At 43.3% G+C, this 16,616-nt stretch overlaps 2 protein-coding genes across 5 annotated transcripts in view; both read right to left on the reverse strand.

Moving 5' to 3' along the window:
* Positions 1 to 3,949, reverse strand: part of BEND2 (BEN domain containing 2) — a 29,896-nt gene extending 25,947 nt beyond the window's left edge. The window contains exon 1 of the mRNA XM_072340296.1: positions 3,908 to 3,949. Within this exon, the coding sequence (XP_072196397.1) occupies positions 3,908 to 3,949 (42 nt within the window). The remainder of the gene's footprint in view (positions 1 to 3,907) is intronic.
* Positions 3,950 to 5,638: 1,689 nt separating this feature from the next.
* The window catches only part of NHS (NHS actin remodeling regulator), a 248,735-nt gene continuing 237,757 nt past the window's right edge, over positions 5,639 to 16,616 (reverse strand). For 2 of the 4 annotated variants that reach the window (XM_072333650.1, XM_072333642.1), the window contains 4 exons: positions 15,456 to 15,587; positions 11,263 to 14,214; positions 10,852 to 10,978; positions 5,639 to 9,615 (listed from right to left, as the gene is read on the reverse strand). In XM_072333650.1, the coding sequence (XP_072189751.1) occupies positions 8,991 to 9,615; positions 10,852 to 10,978; positions 11,263 to 14,214; positions 15,456 to 15,587 (3,836 nt within the window). In that variant the 3' untranslated portion in view covers positions 5,639 to 8,990. The remainder of the gene's footprint in view (positions 9,616 to 10,851; positions 10,979 to 11,262; positions 14,215 to 15,455; positions 15,588 to 16,616) is intronic. The other 2 variants (XM_072333660.1, XM_072333669.1) reach the window with 1 other exon arrangement.

A 16,616-nucleotide genomic window follows, 5' to 3' on the forward strand; every position in this document is an offset into this window, starting at 1 on the left:
TTACCCAGGCAGTAGATGAAGCCAGGGTTTTCTGTAAGAATGAGGCCACGGTGGGAAGTTCTAGCCAGTTCTGCCTGAAGCATTGGTGGGAGAGGGAGTGGATTCTGACAGCAGCTACCACAGGGCTGTGGCCTTGTGGGCACATATGTGTAGGTGGCAGTAGCTGGGGTGTCTGGGATGGACATGGAAGTGCGGATGAAGCACAAGTGTGTAACTGAATTCCTCTGTGTGGAAAACAGTGGCACCCCCTGGCATACATCAATGCTTGCTGAATGTTGATGGAGACCCAACCAGTGGATGTGAGCACAATGAGGTGTGGGTGGTGCATTTCAGCAGTGGTGACAATGGGTCACCTTTACTGGTGCAAATCGTTCTGAGTGTGGTGTGCAGGCTCTTGTTCACTGCTGGCAAAAATGCATAGGTGATAGTGGTGACAAGAGTGTTTTATAGCTGAGAATTTTCTCTATCAAATAGTGTTATTGTAGACTTTGTATCTGTTGTAGTTTCCATGGAAATAAATGGGAGGCATTACTTTTGGAGTGACCTATGTGTGTAATCTGTGAGAAAGCATATGTAACAATTGCATATGTATGAAAGGAATGTTTATAGACTTGGTCTTATTTCCTCATAAGCATTTGGGGAGAACCTGAAAGATTAGTCAAAAAGCTTTGCAATCTTTGACACTGGTAGCAGTGTGGAGGACAAGCATCTACAAGCTCCATCTTGAATGACATCAGTGTGGTACATCCAGTTTCTTATGCAACTGATTCTTCATGAGAACACGTCAGTGTTTGCTGCTGCTGCTTTTCTTAAACTGCAGGTCTGGAAGTGCACTGATTAAGCTAAGAGCTTCATCATCCCAAAAAAACTTGAGGTGAGGGTAGAATGCATAAGTAACAGGGAGCCCATCTGTTTTCAAAGTAGTTTTTTTATTTTCTCTATATTTTTTTCTGCAGAAACATTTATTTATTTTTATTTATTTATTATTATTTTAATGACAAGGCAAGAATTTGCCTGGGAAGCAGTCCCTAAAAGTAATGATTTTGGAATAAGTAGATCTTGGAAGGCCATGGAGGCTGAACAGGGAGCAGAAACACAGACCAAGAAGTAAAGGAAGCAAAGACAGGAGATACTGCTGTGGAGAGGAAGTAGTCAGGACAAGGATAAAGAAATGTTGAGATTGAAGGTAAACATTGAAGAAGTTTGTACAGATATCTGATTTCTGTACTCTTGTGGGGCAGTGGTATTGGGAAGAGCTTACAAGAGAGATATTTGAGAAAGAGGCAAGGAGAGTCCAATCTTTAGGAAGTGAAGCTATATTGAAAGGAATTATCCAGTGCACTAGAGGTCATAAAATTTCAGTTCTGAGTTACGCCATTCTGTTTCAGAAAGTTTTGTCTTGATGATATAAAGTGATAGACACTCTTCTGTTTTTCTACGAATAGCACATCAGTGGCTTACTGATCAGGTAGGAGGGATAGATTTGAAAAGAAAACTCAAGGAAGTGGAGGTAGTCAGGATGTTGTTGCTGGGAAAGGAGACAGCTAATAATGCATTTGATTCCAGGAGTGAGAAAACCTGATCTACAAAGTATTTATTGTTCTTGGATCTGTTTCCGTAAGATCTTTCCTGGAATTAATTTGTTGGCCATATTTTCTGTTACTCAGATTTTGATTTTATTGGATCCAGTAACTCGTTAAATTTGTCTTTCTTTATCTGTTTGTGAAAGGTCCTCTCTTCAGGTTTGAAACTTGGTATTTTATATTGTTGGATGTTTCAGATGATGAGCGATGTTCAGAACTAGGTCTGTTTACGTGCTTGTCTTCATAGATCCCAGAACTTGTTTTGTGCTTTGAGTTTACAAAAGGAATTACAGCCTAAATTTGCATGATCAGGATTTGTTTGATGGTTCAGCTCTCTTGGCAAAGTGAAATGCACAGGAACAGATCATAGGATTAGGATGTTGTGGTTTGGCATCAGTACTTACAAGGTATGGTCTATATTTCATTCCCTTTGCTTTGGATCAACCTTTAAATTATCTGCCAGAACCAATAAAACAGTGGAAGCTTGAAGCCCAAGAAAAGATTCTAGATGATCCTTTTTTGAGGATGTGACATTCTTACGTGGTAATAAAACCATTTGTTTTTATTACTTTCAAGTGAAGAATTTAATATAATTCTTCTGCTGCCCAGTAACTTTTAAAGAACACCTAAAGGAGGTACTTTTAAAAGGAAGATATAAATGGATGAACGCTAAGTCATAACATCATAGTCCTGTGCCAGCCTTTTAAATATATTAATGAACTTGATCGCTCAGGAACTTAATGCTATACTCCTACAGATTTTGAATGTCATTTATTCATGGAAGTGCTTTTATCTGATGATTTCTTTTTCTGGCATTGGGGGCTTATAATAGATCTAAGCCACCTGCCCCAGATTCACTGTGACTGGTTAACAAAGTGGCCAAGCCACAGGTTCAGTCATGTTACTTGCACAATTTTCTCTCTCAGTGTGAATTTCCACAGGAAGCTCATTGGGTGATTGTTTTTTTGTTTTGTTTTGTTTTGTTTTTTTGTAGACGTAGAGTTTATTTGAGAAAAATAAAAGAAAAATAGCCTTGCACTAAATATTGCAAAGCCATTACTTCAGAACAAGGCTTCTCTTAATTGTGTAGTTGCTGTTGCAAGGAGGCCAGTTTTTGTGTTTCATTAAGTACCTTGCTGAGATGGTATTTCAGTGGGCTTTGTTACCCGTTTCTTGGGACTGAGAGCAGTTCCTGCTTCTCCTTTGACCCCCCAGTGAATGTAAAAGGAGCTGTAGAAGCAGTTGTTTCCTGACAGGAGTGGTTTATGATTTGCAACTGTACTGTGAAATAGCAAGAGTGAGAAGTAGTCATGTACTAGTTGGATAAAGTTCTGATTATATACATATACATATACATATATATATATATATATATACATACACACACATATATATATATATATATACATACATATATATATATATATATATATATATATCTATATATATATATCTATCTAGAGTAAGAATGAATGAAAGCTACCAACTCATAATGCTTTCATGAACATTGCTGTTTTGTGTATTCTTTTAATTCATCTTTGGAAAAATCAGAAAGCTTTCTTTCTTGTACCTTTTATAGGATAAATTTGCTTTAATGTTCATAGCGGTTTTCTGATTTTTCCAACTCTGGGGAAATTTAAATGGCAATGCAAATGCATGAGTGCGAAAGATTGTGTTTAGCTGTTCACCTGTTTTGTTATCCTGACCTTGAGCCTGTGTTGGAGGATATGGATTCATTTCCTCTGTTTTCTCTTTCAGGAGTCTATCCAGATACGTTGCGAAACCTTATCCGTTCGTAATGAGGTAATTAAAGGCAAATGTCTTCAGTCAGTGGAGCTGGATAACTTGCTTTTCAGAAATTAAGGGAAGTGCAGAAGAATTCTTATGACCAATAGCACTGGGCACTAGAAAAGTTTCAGGGGAATGCTGTCAAGCTGGTAGTTAAGAACACAACGGGGACAAGCTGGGTAGACAACTGGTCAGCCTGACTTTAATCTAGAAATCAGAACACCTAATACACACTTCTGTCACCAAGTAAAAAATTAAAGAAGAGAAATGTAATTAATACAATTCAAATAGTGTAATGGAAATCAGTGCTAAGCTTGCAGCCCGCTCTTGGCTGCCTTGTTCCCCAGGAGCTGCCTTGTTAGGGGGATGGTCAGACCCAGATTGGGTTCCAGGTACAAGAGGTGACAGAACTAACAGCATAGCATCTCGAATCCCCACTAACCACCTACAACAGTTAGGAGACAAAATTTATAAAACTGAGTAATTGTAACACTGCTACCTGGGGATGCCTGATGTACCCATGATCCAGAAAGTACCTGATTATTGGAAGCCACATTTAAGCACCTAAAAGCCCCCATGTTCACAAAAAAGCTCCAAAACACCTGTGTGGGTGGCTGCCCAGTCCTGAAACTGCTGTTATCTTTTTAATTGTCTCCACTCATGATGCTACCGCTGCCCCAGTGCAGGCATACATTGTGTGCTTAACTCTGAGTCAGAGTGGTTGTCATCCAGCTTCTGTGCAATGGGCTCTTGGAAAGGGCTGGTGTTGGAGATTTGGTAGTGGGAGTGCTCCTCATTGCCAAGATGCACTCTCACAGGCTGAATTTGAAACTGATACTAAAACAGCAGTTGTGGCTATTGCTTCCCTTTTCTAGAATAGCACAGTGGTCAGAAGCCTGTGTGGGTAGTGGGAATCTAGCCCCATACGCTGCAGGGATGGGGAAGGCAGCCTGGCACCACCCCAGCGCTCCTCCTGTGCTGCCTCCCCAACATATAGTGCTGCTGTGGGTGCAGTGAGGAGCCAAGTGCCAGGAAAAGGCAAATTGAGAAGATGGATGGCTGGAATCCAGTGACCAGACCATCAGGAAAGTACTTTGCTTCCCAGCTGTGTAAGTGTTACATAGAGCAGCAGATGAAAGCACCTTAAGTACTCCAAAGAGCAGGCACTAACATCACTGTTTGAAAATAATTCTTACATTTGTCCCTTTTCTGAAACAAGGTTTGTGTGGTAGATGTGGAAATGAAGGTATTCTTCATGTTTGCTAGTTCAAGGAGAGCCCCATTTGACTCAGAATCTGGGCTGAATTGCAAAGCGTCTGTAAATACCGCAGGTAAAGCCTGGAGGTAGCTTTGTTGCAGGGGTTACATACGTGTATATTTGAATTGCACCCTGCAGAGGAAGTACCAATGTTTTTGCTGCAGTGTGTTACCACACCTATGTCCTTTTTATCTTCCAAACAAAAAACAACCTTTTATACTCCTTAGTATTCCTATGCACATTCCCTGGACAGCATGATAGGATGCTCTGCTGAGCCAGACAGTGCAACATGAAAAGAGCTTGTGTATGCAGTGATGGTGCTTATAGTATCTGATTCATATCATCCCTGAACGATATGTATGCATAACCAACGGTACATGCTGAAGCCTGGATTTTGCAAAGGCAAAAGTTGCTGACTTCACATACATTAAAAAAACCCAATGTGTATATATTATGAAGTCTAATGTTTAATTTTCTTCTCACATAAAAAAATAGGTGTGCAGCAAGCAGATAAGAAACAGATTGCCCGCCTCTGTTGGCTAACTTCTTCCTGCAGTTCTTGCTTATCTGTATTTCTGGATTGGAAGAGGTGCATAACACATCAGCTGATGATCTACGTAACCATTTAATACTTGACCATCTGATTAAAGCGAATGTTACGTAAACTGATTCCCACTTGGAGAGTACTGTAGTACCACACCCATGGGGAAATTTTTATATCTGTGCAAGGCACTATTTCAGATAGCTCAGCTGCATTCCCCAAGGCTGATTTTTTTCCACACTAAGGCACTAGGACTCTTGTCTTTCAGCTTTTCTTTCCACGTGCATTTTCTTTATTTTCTTTTTTCTTTTCTTTTTTTTTTTTTTTTAAGAACTGATATACAGGGTAGAAAAGCTACTGATAGAATGACAGATGAAACAAAAGCTTCCTCCCTTCCCCTTCACCTGCAGGCATGCAATTTTAGAAGATTTAGAGCACCTAGCTTCTGGGCCCAGGCTTCTCAGTCTCCCAGGAACCAAACTGACTTGAGTTTAAGGGAAAACAAAGATTAGTTTGCAGTGTTTGATGCCCTGAGTCTTACTTCTGGAAATACTGTGCTTCTTGTTGAGTAGATTAGAGTTCACGCTTCACAACAAACAAAGGGAAGGTGTGATTTAATTGCAGTCACGTTTATTTGCAGTTTCTGTACACACTTTCTAGGTAATCAAACTTCTCTGACACATTTTTTGAGAGGGGTTCACAATGAAACTGTCACCGTTTTTACTAAAAATAAATACAAGACTTAAAGTGTTGCACAGCTCTAAAATATACAAAGGCTTGGATTTAATGTAAACTTTGAAAACATTTTACAAAAGAAACCATCTTTGCAACAATTTAAAAAGTTCATATTTACAAATATTACAAAAATACAAAATGGATGCAAGTCCATAAACCATTGTCTTTTCTTCCAGCATGAACTGGTGCTAGTACCAAAATAGTTACACTGTAACCTTCTTTATTTTTTATTTTTTTATTTTTAAATTCTTTAAGTCATAACCTACAGTATTTCTCTATATCTGCCACCACTGCAGCAAATGCACTCAATCACTGACCTTTGGCAAAAGCACATATATGCTTTATTTGCTACAGCTATTCCATCTCCTCTATGCTGCCACAAGAAAAAGAAAAAAAAGGGGGAAATGTTACTTTTCTGAACATACAGCTGTGTGATTTCCTTAACATCAGTGCGAACAACAGAACATAGGTTGAAATGAAAGTTCGCTGGTTGCCTAATGCATGTGCTGTACCCTGTTTCAAGATATATGATATTCCTGTTCTCTGACCATTCTGTACATGAAGTACTGCCTCACAATTCATTTTTAGTGCCTAGATACAGATAAATGGCAGCTGTGAAATTGTTGGTTGGTAATAAAAAGTGGTACCACCAAAGTCAACTCAGCTGTATTCTCTTTACAGTTTTGAATGATTCTTTAAACATACGTAACACCTTTTAAGACAAACATGTTTATAAAAGTGCTTTGGGTAAAACTTCCATGGAAAATGACTCAAGATGCCAAACTAAGAATTTTCTCCTAGTATTGAAGCTTCCTCATGTCTTTCAGAAAGTGTTGTTCTATACACTAAGTAATTCCATAGAACGTTCACTCTTTTACTTGTGTTTCATCTCCTTTTCTTAACTAAGCTACTAATAAGACTAGCCATTTATTTCCAAAACCTTGCTCCACCTGCCCTTATTAAAACTGTTTCAGACTTCCCAATTTTGAAGCCCTTCAGCTGATTTACTACCTCTCTTCTCAACACACATACCACATGCATAGTAATTCCAACTCACATAGTAATTCCAACTCGCATACTGCACACAAGCAGACACAGGAAGACGGTAGGATACCCTGAATTACATATTTTGTAGTGTACTCTAGACAAAATGAGACATAAACCTTATTGGAAATACCTCTGAGGATTTGTTCAACCCCTCTGACTTGCTCGAACTTTTAAAATCATAAGAACCTTCCTCTTCAAAACATGATCTGCCCGCTAAAATCCCACTTCCCTATCATCTACTTCTGCTTGAAGCCAGCTTTGAGTTGATTTCTTTAGGATCCAAGTATGCTCTTTCTGCTGTCCTGTTCAGTCTGTCCTACTGCGTACCACCTTTCTTCCTGCGCAATTTCTCTGCACTAACATCCCTTCTGTTCCTCTACTCCAAAGCATATCCTACAGCAATCAACACCAACTGCACAAATTTTGGACAATGAGGGCCTTGTTTGCTGAGTGGTGTGGTTGGGCTATGCTGTGAAAACTGGCGTCCCAAAGGAGAATAAGACCAACAACTGGTTGTATTTCATTTAAAAATTAAAAGTATAAAGCAACTTGTGGGCTGAGCTTAAAAGTACGCATCCTTTCAGTTTTAAGACAAGAAAATTCAAGTAACTTCAAGTAATTAAGCTTTTATTTCCCTGCCTTCATTTGTATCAAAGCAGTTGCTTTGATTTGTCTCCTCTCGCAGCCCATCCCAATCCCCCACCCTGCTGCATGCTTCTGGTGAACCCAGACGAAAGCCAAACGTCTGTGGCTGGCACAAGAAACCAGAGCTTTCCCCTTCATGGTTTCTCAGTGAATATAAATAATGCATACACATACCTATTTCCCAGCTCATTTTCACAGTGTCATTTTGGTAAATATTTAGGTAGCATGAATCTCATCAGCACAAAGAGAAAGCTTCACTGAAAACTCATCGCAGATATTTACTGATAAATTGAAAGCGCTTGTTGCATGCTTATCATTTATTTGTTTCCCTTAAGAACCAGAAACTAATTATGTTTAAGGATTATCCTTACCAGGTTATGACTGCGTTATGTATCCCAATAGCCTAATAGGAATATGAAGCTAAGTACTATTTCCTCGTGTCTGTTCTTGCTAAATCAATCCCTGTTAGCACGAAGACCCGGGGACACCATCAGATGGGACCGTTTGGGGCTTTGTGTTAGGAGTGACTTTGTTCTGTCAGAAGCACACCTGTCTTCCCAACCGATGGTCATGTTAAAACTCACAGCTGCACTTCTCAGTTAGCTTGTTGGGGCTATGCTAGAAAGACAAATGGTTACTTCAATCCGCTCTCAGTCAGCTGGTAATTTGTAGCTGGAGAATTCCTTTTGACTGCTAAGTGTCTTCTTTGAGGCTTATGGCACCGAAAGTGGTTGTTGGTGGCCACGTGAACTTATGTTTGATATGAAAATGGTATTCACAGAATACAGTTATTACATTTGACTCTTTTTGTCTTCTATAAACAAAGCGGTTATGCAGGAAATTGTTCACCATGTCCACTCTTTGATAGTTCTATTTACAGATTTTTATCAAAAATATGGTATTTACATATGCTCTGTTAATTTCTTCTAAATTTTGTTTCAGCTCATTTTAGTGTAGAAAAATACCAATCCTGGAGAGCATTTGCTTTTTTATTTTTCTTCCTAGGGAAGCACTACAGTGAGGGATTTGTTTCTAGATGGGCAGCTTCTGGAAAAAACAAACATACAAACAAACAAAAAAAAGCCCACAAAGTGTCACTCTGAACTCTGAGAAAAGTGTATAGCCATGAAATATACAGTGACAACAGAAATGAGTGGGATAAACCAAATGAAGCTAAAGGAAAACAGAATAGACATAGCCTATCTTTCTACTGTTAGAAAATGTAAGGTCATAAATAGCTACAGCCATAGTCCTCTGTTTCCCCAGCGTCCTATGAACACAAACACATTTAAGCATCGATATTGCCCTGCAATTATTGTTTTGACTGCTACAGCATTGGCCTCTTCTATTCACATCCTCACTCAGCTCACATGGTGTCAGCAGTCTTTGGAGCCTACGTTGAGCTCTGAGAAGAGCGGTCATCGTGTGGGCTGCCGTCTGAGTTCTCGGTCTCCCCCTCTGAGATGGCCTGCATCGGCGTGTTGTACAGCCGGCAGCGCACGCTGTACCTGCTGCTGCTGGCAGCCGGCGGTGCCCGTGAGCGCCCCACTCGTGAAGATGCTGACATTGGAAAGCTCTTGGAGGAGAAACCTTCTGCGTTGACCCTCGGTGAGCAGGGGGACAATGGGGATGATGCATCAGGGCTTGTCAGTGGGGGACACTCGTCCTGGCTTTGGGAAGCATCCACTGTCAGCTCTCCGGGAGACTTGGGCAGAATAGGGCTTTTCAGGATTTCTGTGGCGGACATCCTGTAGCTAGAATCAGACCTACTGCCTTTTTTAAGGAGCAGCAGTTTAAACTCCTCGTTAGATGTGTTGGACTTCTTGGCGTTCCTGTATATTAGTCCGGGAGACCTCTGACTGCTCATGGGAGCACCTGCGCTGCTGGCGGGTGATGTGCTGCTGGCAGGCAGCGTGCTGCTGGTGGGCAGCTGGCTGCTAGTTCCAGAGGAAGCTCTCAGTCTGTTCCTTACAGACAGATCTCCAGAGTCCTTTCTCCCAAGAACTTTCCTTTTTGATCTGTAAAAATACAAAGAAACACTCTTTCATACGCTATCTTTGTAGAGCGCTTCCCACTAGTCTGGAGTTAATGCAGATTCACCATGCTTTCAAATGAACATGGTCTCTTTTAATCCCTCTGCCAAATATCAGGCTGTCAGTGACTGACAGCACTTAAAGGCATAATAGCTCTTGTACAAGGAATGAGGCACTGTGGCACAGTGTCTCTAAACCTTACCTGACTCTTTTAAAACAATTTATGAACAACCAGCTCTTTATAAAGACAGTGATGCCTGCAGAGTCCCAGGTTAGCCAAATAATCATAATAATCTGATCATTATTAGAAATCTTTGATTTCAGCTGTGATTGCGAATTTCAACTGAATGCAAAATACTCTGAATTTGAAGAGATGCCTCCTCTTCATTCTTGGTATGGCAACTCAATTATAAGAATAGAGTTGGTGGGCAGCATGCAGGAACCAGTGTGGGGAGTTTCCTTTGGGGATGTCTGTTAGAGCAGCCTGATCTTATTTGTGAAGCATCCTGCACATGCTGTAACAATAATCATAACACACACATGACCAGCACCTGCTACTCCTGACCCCTGCCAATATGGTTAGCGCCACAAACATCATTTTATAAGGCAAACAGTCATAATACGTAAACAGCCATAATGTGTAAGATGTATCACCCTTACTACTCTATCATTCTCCCTTTTTGGCACTGTGAAATGAACATTTGCCCAGCAGACTCATCAGTGCCCAGGCATTGTGTTGCCAGAATGTGACGACGTGTTACAGAACATGGAAGCATAATGGCATGTGAAATATTGCCTATAAAATCAAGCAGCAGCAAGCTGTAAGTGGGACTCAGTCCAGAAACACAACTGGATGGTAAAGCCTGGGTAACGAGGGGCACCTCCACCATCATCTTTCTCCAGGGGCCTGAGTGACTGATCTTCTGGGTTAAGTCTGAGTCTAGATTATGATTATTGTACTGTGTGCCACTTATTACAAATTTGCCCGATCTGAGGAGGGTTAACTCATCCCCATACTTGCGAGGCCAGGCATCAGTGAGGCTTCATGTCATCCAGCATCAGTGCTGGCTAGGATATTTCTTCATGCCTTGGTTATATCACCACAACAGCTGGGGGTCAAGATAGGGTTTAACCGTCAGATAATTATTCTGCAGTGGATGATCGTGCAGGTGGGGAAAGGATGGCTGGCTTTTCCGGTTCATAGTTGCAAGGTTAGCTCACCTGTGAATGACTGCAAACAGGTCCTCAGTAGTGCGAGGTTTGTTGGGAGACACAAAAACGTCTTCAGCTTCAGCCTGAGAGTCTTCACTCAGTGGGGACATGATGGAGTCGTCGCTTGGAGAAGACTCTGAGATAAGTACAGAAACCATGGTTAGAGTCAGACCAGTGCTGTATTTTGAAAGAGAACTGGTAGTGCAAGGCATAAGCTACATGTGTAAGCAGGTGGCCACTGCTGACCATACAGACTTCATCCTCTAATCACTGAGTGGCTGTTGTGCCGTCAGCCCAGGAGGGCTAACTGAGGCCTGTCACTCTGTGTGACACCTCCAGGGCACCAGTCCTTTATCCTGATGTCAGTGACAACCCCCGCCACAGAATGAATTGCAGCACAGAAAAGAGGACCCAACTGACCTTTCAGCGATGGCTCTTCTGTTCCACCTGCTGTCTCATCTGCCCTGCTGGTACCAGAGGCACTTCTGGTAGGAATACCTGATGTTATGTTCTCCTGCTTGCAACTGGCTTCACTGAGCAAGTTTACTGCTGCCGTCTCTGATTCATAGCTGATATTCCCAGGCACGTGGTGGCTTAAATCGAGTTGGTGCTTAAGCTGATCACTGACATCTGCTCCCTCTGCCTGAACAGGGCTGTCACCCGCCATGCCGAGCTCCAGCTGCTGCTCACTGCCACAGAGCTCAGGCTGGGCCTGCGCATGCTCGAGGCGGCTCTCCGGTTCTGCTCCCCTGTTTGCATTCCCTGCTTCATGATCACCTGTGAGGAGAGCTGAGCCTTTCTGAAATCCTTCTGTAGAAACTGAACAGGTCTGATTTAGAGCACTGTCTGGCAAATGCTCAGTGGCTGGGGTTATTTGGTCCTTCACAGTTTTCATTTCAACCAGAGCCACACCTGCTGAAGGTACAATTTCCGGCTCACAATTACTCTGTCCACTGAAAGAGGAGCTTTTTTCTAAAGATGGCTTCCCAGGGCCCATTTCTGCTGGGGAAGAGTCAATATATGACATGATGGCCTCCTCAGAGGAGTACTGCCGTGATACTGGCTTCTTGGCTGGGATTGGCCTCATTTTCCCTGGCGAAATATCACCAGCCACCAGTGCGGGCTCTTGGATGCAGAGCAGGTCGGGGATACTGCTCTTCTGCCTCACTTCTTCAGGCCTGTTGATGGCCCTGAGATGCACAGACTTGAGGACAGAGGGGGTGATGGCAAGGGCAGAGGGATGGCTAGGGCTGAGGGCTTCCCCCACCGCGCTCTGCTTGCTGGGATTGAAGGCATGAAGCTGGTGCCGGTGAGCAAACGGTTTATTCAAGACGCTGTGAAGAGCACTTAGGTCGAGATGGGTTGGAGGTATAATTGGGAGTTCGAGGTCTTTGCTTGCAGACATGGTGCCATCTTTAGTGAGCGGCTGTTGGAGTGAGGACTTCCTCTCGGGTACTTTTGGCTTCCTCTTGCTGCCTCCTGGGGACAGTGGCCCAGAGAAGAAAGCGGTTGGGAAGGAAGAGGTCGGCGTCTCTGACTGGCTGGAGTACCCGCTGGAGGGTGAGGCCAGCCCTGCCAGCTTCTCTGGAGATGCCAGTTTAAATTCGCTGTCGACAGAAAGCAGGGATGGGGTGGTGGCCCGCGACCCAGACTGGGATGTCTGAGACTCTGAGCTTTCTGGTGACTTGATGCACTCTATGACTGTGGTACCCGTAGCAGTGCTTGAATTAGATAAAGACCTGTAAGGATCACCAGATTTCAAGTCATTCAGGAGCCAGAGGTCTGCATAGTGAGGTTGTTCAGCACCTTCATCTTTGAAGGACGGCATGTCAGCCGTATCAAACTGAGCGTCCTTCATGCCGCCATCGCTCTGGCTCACCCAGGGCAGCTCGGGTTTGAGTGGCAGGCTAGAGGCCTCTGCTCTGGAAGGTGTGTTGGAAAACTCAAGTGGCAGCTTCATTTCCCTGGCAGTGTGTGACGTGTGCTGCCCACCACTAATCTTTGGTTCTTTCTTTTCGGGAAGATCCACGCTGCCCTCAGATTTCCTTAAAGATGAGCTGCGTTTTGGTGGAGCTGGCTTTGCCTTTGGTTTCTTCAGAGAGATGCCCTGCCGTCCCTGCCTCCTGTGACCGACGCATTCCTGCCAGGTGCAGTCAGCCAGGCTGGAGGTCACGCTTGCCATCTGGCCACTCTCAGAGCCTGCAGCTGCATAGTTGCAAATATAGCTCTTGTTGCCCTTGAGACCGCAGTCAAAGTGCATGGAGGTATAGTATCCTTCAGTATCCACGGAGAAGTGTGAGCTAGTGTCTGCCTTGTCAGAGGGGCTCTTCTCTAGGAAGCTGTCATATGTGCCCACGCTCGTGAAGCTCGGGCATCCCAGGCTGTCAGCCTTGGTGCGCTCGGGGCTGAAGTCCTGGCGACAGGATGCATCGTGGTGGTGGTGCAGATAGTTCCACTCACTGTCACTTGTGTTGCTGTTGTTGGGGTCATCGAGTAGATCTGCCACAGTGGAGGTGAAGGAGCTTGCCCTGTGGCCTCTGACCTTGTCCACGTGGTCACCGTACTGCTCTGTGATGAAGACACTTGAATCCTCATTGGCATTGGGAGCGGTGTTGAGGGACAGCTCGGAGTCACAGTGTGAGGAGCCAGTCAGCGGTGGAGAGGCAGCAGGAGGAATGGTTTCGGATGTCTGAGAGGGACATGTGGAGCTGCTCCCACTCCAGTTGCCACTGGAGGACTGGTGATCGTCCTTTTGATCCATGTGGCTGCTAAGCAGGACTCCTGCTGTGGAGATGGAGTGAATGGGGCTCCCAAAAGTGTCTGAGTTGGATGAAATCTCGCAGCTTCCTGAATCTGCCATTCTTGACAGTCGTGACCTCCCTCTCTCACCGATGCTGTGTTCGGGGCTGTGCAGGTGCTGAGGACAAGTTAAACCCAGGGGTTGGTGCTCTTGTGAACCCTGTTTGCTCAGAACCTCCTTCCCTTTTTTGGGGTGCCTCTCCTGGCTGGCTAGGAAGCACTCTGCTTCGTATGCTGAACTCTTGGTGGTAGCAGCTGTGTCGCCCTCGCTGGCTCTTGCTCCCTCACGAGGGAGGCTTCGTGAACGGATGCGGTTGCTGACAGCAGCAGCAAAGACTGCATCCCCGTTGTCCGCCAGCACCAAAATGTTGCCAGCAGAATGTGAGAGGGAGGCGACCACACTCTGCCCCCTCTGCGCGCGGATACGGCGCCGGGAGGGAGCGGCGATAAGGATTTCTTCTGTCTGGCACTCCGAGTCCCTGGTCCCTGACCGTCGGCTGCTGGCACTGGAGAAGTCTGGGTTGGCATGCACAATCACATTGCGCTCCCTTGCCACCGGCGACTCATCCGAATCTAGGGTACACGTAAAGCTGGGTGAGAGACCGCTTTGTATGTCCTGACATGAGACGACCCACAAAGCAACCCAAGAAGCGTATCTGCATTTAATCTTGCTGAGTGTTGTACCAAACCTAACTCAGCTATAATATGTATATAAGGCAGACCTCATCCCAGTGAGGTGGGAAATTCTCCTAGTCCTGCAATGTGATATCGGTTCTCCTATTTCTGCAATGTGATCTCACGTAGAGCTGATCTTGCTGTGGTAAATATTAAGATGAATATTAACTTTTCGTTTTTTTGTCACTGTAGTGCAAGTAGCTGCAGGCAGCTTTCAGAAGTAGCTGCCTGACAAAACACTCTATAAACTTCTAAAAATAATTCCACTTTAACTACATATCTTTTTCAGAATTATCCGCTTCTTTCCTACCAAGAATATTTGCACAGTAACAGGATCTTTGTTTCATAGGTTCTCTGGTTGCTTATTCCCTATGATAAACGCATTCTTTATGCTTCCGATTAAATTTCACAGCAACCGACCGAGGGATCAGAGCCGGGTTCAGGTGCAGATGAACATTAAGTAATAATGATCCTGTTCATTTATTTTTGGTTTAAGACTGACTTTACACTTGATTTGCCCTCAAAAGAGTTGCTCCTAATTCACCTGGAAAAAAAAAAAGAAGGTGACATATGCTACTTGATTTCAAATATTCTTGGTAATAAAGAATGCAGGGAAAGAACTGAGGACAAATGTGACAAAGAAAAGGAACTTCTTGCAAAGCTTTCAGTGGGGGTACCAGCAGCTGTCTCTAATGCGGATATCCAACTGATATCTGAGTGAGCTGTGGCAGCTCATCACTTTGCTGAGCAACATCTGTCATTTCTTTACCTTAAGATCCCCTCAGACAAGAAAAAACTTTCACTTAATCTAGTTACTTTTTATGCACGCAACTATGGGTTTATAACAAAAATTAAATGGAAAAAAAAGAAACAACTGATTAACATTTACACAATAAGAGTTGAACATGTACATCTATATTACTCAGTAAGGCCCCCAGTATATCAAGGCCATATGGAGTAATATAGCTTTGCTGACTGCAGTAAATAAAAAAAAAAAAGAAAACACACCATTCCCAAACTCCACAACCAGTTACACTTACAGGGTTTTGCTTCTTTGGAATGCCCGCTACCAGCTCAAGAACCCTGCAATTTAAGTTGGTTAGAAAGCTATCTATGGAAGAGTTGTATTTATACTACACCTATTTCTTGTTGCACTCTTCTGGGGATGCCAGAGATGGTTTTCCTCCTCCTCAACTTTCGTCTCCGCTGTAGTACAGATTGTGAGTGAACAAGAGAGCAGCGTATACTAGCCTCTCTGTCAAAACCAACTCCTGCAACCCATAAATAGGTCTCATTAGCCTTTAGAAATAGTAAACAAAATTTCATGGCTGGAACACAGTGGAAGTATGTGAGCTTGGATTAAGCCTGTGAATAAACATAAGGGAGCCCTTATGTAGCTCTTATGTAAATTATATTACAGTGTATCACAGTTTTACATCTAATTCCAGCTCCCCCTCAGCAGCCTGGTCTGCCAGAAGTAACAGAAGGAGTGAAGGGAAAAAAAAAAAAAAAAAAAAAAGAAAGAAAGAAAGAAAGAAAAAAAAGAAGGAAAAAAAAAAAGAAAAAGAAAAGAAAATCAGAAAAAAAAGTAGATTTGAGAGCTCTTGGTAGCAGGACATCTTTCTTATAACTATTTATTCATCTGTCATAGGGACAATGGTGGTAACTAGTCAGCAAGGAGTAATCTAACTAAAGCCTGAATTACTTTAAGCAACTAAGCATAAGAAAACAATTTAGATTTTAACGTCATGTTGTAGTAGCTGAGGGCTTCTTAGGAGACTGATATGCCAAAAGGACTAACATTTTGGAAAGGAAGAAGACAGCTAAAAGAGGGCCAACTCCACGTACAAGTTTAGAAAGCACTCTTTTCTTTTTTTTCACATAGCCAAGAATAAAATAAATGGGCAGCAGATATTGTTGTGCACCAGTACGTGGCCTGACTTTCCCAAGTGCTCTGCACTCAGCAGGACACGTGGGAGTCTGCTCAGGGAATCAGCTCACACATTCAAGGTCCTAAATGTGGATTTAGGAGCCTAGGTTCACATGCACATCTATTTATAACCATGGTCACGCAGAATGGGCAAGAATTCCTCATTTTCTTTATGTTTCCATGGCATTACCACAGAAAAGTCTCTTTCACTTTGCTCTTTACACTGTGGTCAACGTTAAGTTAAAAGGAGGCTCGCCGAAAGGCCTGCATCTGCCTGTACTGGCTCTTTGCATAGCTGTATGCTCCTGCAGTCTGAAGCTGACATGGGATGGGGGAGAAAAAATGCGCCAGGTCCATAAAAACTCTAACA

The sequence above is a fragment of the Excalfactoria chinensis genome, chromosome 1 (assembly GCF_039878825.1).
Source record: "Excalfactoria chinensis isolate bCotChi1 chromosome 1, bCotChi1.hap2, whole genome shotgun sequence".
In the NCBI taxonomy this organism is placed as follows: domain Eukaryota; kingdom Metazoa; phylum Chordata; class Aves; order Galliformes; family Phasianidae; genus Excalfactoria; species Excalfactoria chinensis.